This window comes from Sinocyclocheilus anshuiensis, unplaced genomic scaffold (genome assembly GCF_001515605.1).
Source record: "Sinocyclocheilus anshuiensis isolate Anshui unplaced genomic scaffold, SAMN03320099.WGS_v1.1 scaffold283, whole genome shotgun sequence".
In the NCBI taxonomy this organism is placed as follows: Eukaryota; Metazoa; Chordata; class Actinopteri; order Cypriniformes; family Cyprinidae; genus Sinocyclocheilus; species Sinocyclocheilus anshuiensis.
In genome coordinates this window covers 2,956,138-2,961,441 of record NW_015549605.1, presented here as the reverse complement: position 1 = coordinate 2,961,441, position 5,304 = coordinate 2,956,138, and the positions used below count along the sequence as shown (strand labels likewise).

At 38.8% G+C, this 5,304-nt stretch overlaps 1 protein-coding gene across 2 annotated transcripts in view; it reads right to left on the bottom strand.

Moving 5' to 3' along the window:
* The window catches only part of tmem168a (transmembrane protein 168a), a 9,363-nt gene extending 6,441 nt beyond the window's left edge, over positions 1 to 2,922 (bottom strand). The window contains exons 1-2 of one of the 2 annotated variants that reach the window (XM_016447566.1): positions 2,845 to 2,922; positions 963 to 2,127 (exon numbers count right to left, since the gene is read on the bottom strand). In XM_016447566.1, coding sequence (XP_016303052.1) covers positions 963 to 2,051 — 1,089 coding nt within the window. In that variant the 5' untranslated portion in view covers positions 2,052 to 2,127; positions 2,845 to 2,922. Of the gene's footprint in view, positions 1 to 962; positions 2,128 to 2,407; positions 2,430 to 2,844 lie in introns of those variants that run through there. The other variant, XM_016447567.1, reaches the window with a different exon arrangement.
* Between the last annotated feature and the right edge of the window lie 2,382 nt (positions 2,923 to 5,304).

Genomic DNA, 5,304 nt, shown 5'->3' with positions numbered 1-5,304 from the left:
TGTTTTTCTGTGTGTGTGTGTGTGTGTATATATATATATATATATATATATATATATATACACACCTTGCTATGTGTAACCGAGGCTAACCGAGACTTGTCATTTGCACTTATATATTGTTGCTCTCTTGTTAGTTTTGACTAAATGACTAAATGTAAATGTAAACATTAAATCTCAAGTGGATTACTATAAAGGTTAGATTTGGCTCTTGTGCCCAAGGCCTGATGGCTGGTTTATTGAGTTGTCCCCATTTAACATTATGCATTATTGGTGTAGATAAGACATTATGGCATATATTATTTTTAATATATTAAAAGAATACTTCAACAAAAATATGAAGCCATTTATGTTATCATTCACTCACCCTAATGTCATTCTAAAGTAACTTTATTCCGCAGAACACAAAAGAAGGTATTTTGAAGAATCTTGGTAACCAAACAGTTTTGCACACATTGACTTTTATTGTATGGGTAAAACCAGTTGAAACGTTCTTCAAAATATCTTAATTTGTCTTCCACAGAAGAAAGAATGTCATACGGGTTAGGAATAGAATTATCATTTTCGTGTGAAATGTTCCTGAAACAGTCAATTACTGGAACACAAAAGAAGATATTTTTAAGAAATGTTTTAATTGCTTTTCCCCCCATAGAATTAAAGTCTAAGGGGTCTAATGTTTTGTCCTCAATCATATGAACAAAAACACATTTTTAGAAATATCTTCTTTTGTGTTACACCAAAGACAGTCACAGAGGTCAAAGAGAATGATGCCATAATTTTCAATTTGATGTAAATTATGCCTTTTTACTAGCATTCATAAATGTGCCTATCGACGCCTTTAAAAGTGGTTTGAGTGATAGGATGGCAATGCAACTGTTACTGTTACTAACAAGTATTTTCAAACAGGATTCATGATATCTAGATAAATCAGAATGATTCTGAAAGCATTATTCAACATGCTTTACCTGCCATGAGACGGCCCCTAGTATGATGGTGGACATCAGGCAGAAGAGCACCAGCCGTTCGGAGATGAGGCAGAAATGACGCATGCCCCTGGAGGCCATGATCCTGTCCAAATTGAGCGTTTCCGAGCGCTGGGCTGCCCACGTCTTCTGACACTCGCTTAGCTTGGTGTGGAAGCACCATAGTGTGACGAGGAACACCATGTGGCACAGGATCCACAAAAGGCCAAAGACGCAGAAGCCAGGGATGACCAGGTACCAAACTTTCAAGTTACCCAGCTTCAAGGCACAGAGCACAAAGAATGCCAGCTCGACGAATGGCAGCGGGAACAGAGAAAATCTCCTCCACAGACGACCGGCTGAGAGAAACTGCTTCCAGCGCTCTGTCGCCGACAAACTGCTGAAGTACACATCCAGAAGAGGGTCGCAGATAAGCCGGCCCAGGTAGCAGCTGAGCGCGAAGGGGTTTGCTTGGATCGCCAAGGACTGGAAGAAGGTAGTGCCGGTGATCACAGCAAAGCAGGCTAGATTAGGGAGAGCCAAGGGCGACTTCATGCGAAGGTCCACGATGAGGGCCGTTAACGATAACGTCAGAGCAATCATGGCCAGCGATTTGTGGAAAACCAAGCTGATGCTTGCGACGGCAAATCCCAGGAGCTCTAGAAGCTCGGGTGAGGCGAGAACGACTGGTTTATACGTAGCGCTGCCACACAGACGTTCTGTTAGGGCCCAAAGCGTCCGAACAGCCACACTAGCGAGCAACAGGTAGTTTGTAACCTGCTCTTTTATGTCGTTCTCCAAAGACTGGCTGTTCAGGAAGCACAGGAGTCCCTGCAGGAAGCCGAACCACAGGTGGAAGAGACTTAAACTGGCCGACTCCATTGAAAAGTAGTAGTAGAGGATACAGGCTATGGCTGATACGAACAAACCCAAGATGAAGATGACCAGAATCATGGGCTCTGCAGTCTGTTCCCATCGTACGTACATTCCCAAGCACACAGCTACCAGCAAATTGAAGCTGGAGAGATACCCCAGACAGCGGAGAGAGGACCACATGTCCACGCTCTTGTCGGATTCCTCTTGGCCTGACATTTTTGAGTAGGCTATAATCACAGAGGATTAGGCCTCACTGCTCCAAGACTAGGAAAGATAATGTTGATGCATTCCACTAAAATTAATAATAGAACAAAGAGGTGTTAGTAAAGTCAGTGATGCAAATACAAAAATATCAAAAACGCATTCATATAATTGATATATTGATCATGCATGCATGCAATAGTGCATAAATGCATAAAAGATTTCACTCTGGTAAATCAAAGGTTTTGAGTCTAAAGTCCAGTTACACAAATGTGCATATTTCCTTTACAGAATACACTGTATAAACTGTATGTATATACAGAATACTGTTTATATTTAGATGCTGACTTTAAAAAAAAAAACATACCAACCATAATATTCACGGTAAATATTTTGAAAAATATTCACTGTAACTGGAGTGAAAGGTGTGACAACTAGCCCCGGTCTCAGCTTCATATACATGTATACATAAAGAGAGGAGATGAGATGTTTTAAGCATTTGATGGTTTTGCAAAATTAAAACGATCATACGATTTTTTGACAACGATGTATACATAAAAGATATAACAGTTATGTTGATCGATCCTGTTCAACACAATACGAGTGCCAAAGTTCAGGATTAATAGAAGTCAGATGTGAAACTGCCACATAAACAGCACGGCACAGACACTCAACTTTATCACTGTAAACACTCTGAAGGCATTAATATATCGCGATAACACTTCGAAATGTGAGTATCAACGACTGACTTTTGTAATTCAATTCATCTTCGTTTAAAAATAACATATGCAATCTGAATTATTCTTACATTTGTTTATAACAACGAGTTTTTGGCTTCCCGATGTCCATGATGCTTCCGGAGTCGGACTCCGAACTACGGCAGTACCAGACGGGTCAAAGGCGAAGTATAAAATCCGCGTTGACTTTGTGCGCACCACTTCCATTTTTTCAGGTGTTGTTATATTCAGTGTTGGGGAAAGTTACTTTTAAAAGTAACTTATTTGAAAAAGTAACTCAGATATTCTCTTGTAAATTAAAAAGTAATGCGTTACTTTACTAGTTACTTGAAAAAAATTATCTGATTACGTAACTCGCGTTACTTGTAATGCGTTACCCCCAACACTGGTTATATTATATATAGTTACTTAATCGGCTTGTTTATTGGATATATATATAAAATGTTTTGAGTCTAGTGCACAAATGTGTTGAATATTGATGAAAAAATGAAGGCATTCTGTTTATAACAAAGACAATGCATTGCTGTATTACTTATTTTTTCCCATGTGGCAAAAATAAACTCGTATACAAAAAAAGCCTATTTTTGCACACCGCATGTGCAACCTGCACAAACAATAAATAAAAAATAAGGGATGTGAATGTTTTGTGGATATTATTGATTAAGTGTTTGTTTCTATCTGTGGGCTGAGTGATGTGAAGAAAAACATAAAGCCATGCATTATTATGTATTTATGGGCAAGCTTTAGTGCTGTAGATAAGATGTTTCAGTTATGATCATTTCTCATTTTTATGCCGGAAAATAAAATACTTAATATCAAGCATTATAAATAAAACCTCTATGATAGAAAGCATAAATCTCTCAGTATGCTTTAAAAACACGGTGGCGAACAGTAATCAGAGAAGTCAAAGTAGGTGAAGCGGCTCCCTTTATGATCAGCTCCGAAAATGGAACCCATAGCGAAGTGTGGCTTTTTCTCTCCAAGGTTCCTGCGTAGGTAGGAGCTCCCTGACTGGGTAAATACAAGGCAGTCTGCCTCCCACACAAACTTCTGCAAGCATAAAAAGAGAAAGAGAGAGGAGTTATGAGCTCCCATAGCTGTCTACTACCTACATCAAGGAGGTCTACATAATACCTGGAGAAAGCTATTCTCATTCAATGGCAGTTGCTCGGCTGGTGCATGACCCCACTGAAATACAGCAATCTGTCATTTTTGAATGTGGTTCTCCATACCAAATATTTAACACAGCAGTTAGGGTAATATTGCGATCAATGCAACCTCAAAAGGAAAAAAAAAAATCAGCAAAATAATTACTCCATAGATCGCATGTTCCTTGCAAGAAAAGTAAACTTCCACAAATATTTATTAAGGATTTTTTTGTCATTTTACCAAGCAAAACTGGTAATGCAAACCCCATTAAATGACCAGGTCTGTGGTGAAGGTGACACAATACTCGCAATATTTTAGTTTTCAGCATTCTTGCATATTTTCTGTTAAGAATCAGAATTAGCGATTCCCGATTCGCGAATGAATGAACTCTTTTGAGTCGGTTCTCCTTTGAAATGGATTAGCAGCAATTGTTCAGTCTAAATCAGGGATGCCCAAACTCGGTCCTGGAGGGCCAGTGTCCTGCAGAGTTTAGCTCCAACCCTAATCAAACACACCTGAACCAGCTAATCAAGCTCTTATAGGCATACTAGAAACTTATTAGCAGGTGTGTTGAGGCAAGTTGGAGCTAAACTCTGCAGGACACCGGCCCTCCAGGACTGAGTTTGGGCACCCCTGAACTAAATCATTTGAACAGCTAATGCACGCACTGAAGCTGAAGATATACATATCTCTGCGTACAATAGTAATTTTACCGTAGAACAGGATGCTTTACACAAACGGCGCTGGATCAAATATATTTAATACCAACTATCCATCAAAATCAAGCCTGCAAATATATCCTATATTTTATTGTGGCGATGAGGAAGGACTTTATGAAGATCAACACCTGCAGCTCATGAACGACTCTGTTTAATTTTAGGTAGGCTAAACATTTAGATATTTTCCGACCAAAATAGTCTCAAATCACCATGACCATGTTATTTTGACACGCCAAAACACGTCTTTTTTATTGAGTTGTCCTCGGGCTAAACGTAAAAACAATAAACAACATCAGCGAAAGTGCCTGACTAGTTTTCCTGATTCATGAGCACATGACTCGTATGAGCCGTTATTATGAAATTCTGACCTTACCCACATTTTTTTTCTTTCTTTTTTGTTTGTTTTTTTTGGTTGTTGTAATGAATCCTTCAAAAACGAGCAGGTTCGTATAATAATTCGTTGAAAAGCTTAAACAACCTCAAATACCATTTGAATTAGGCTGCTGTATGAGTCAATTCAGTGAATCAGTCAAAGCGGTTACTGAATCAACATTTGACTCGCTCACTAAACCTCAGTTTACAGTTACTTTTACCATTACCATTACATTTTGAGTACTTAAAGTTCATTAAACTTGCAGTTTTTTTCAACTGCTCACACACATT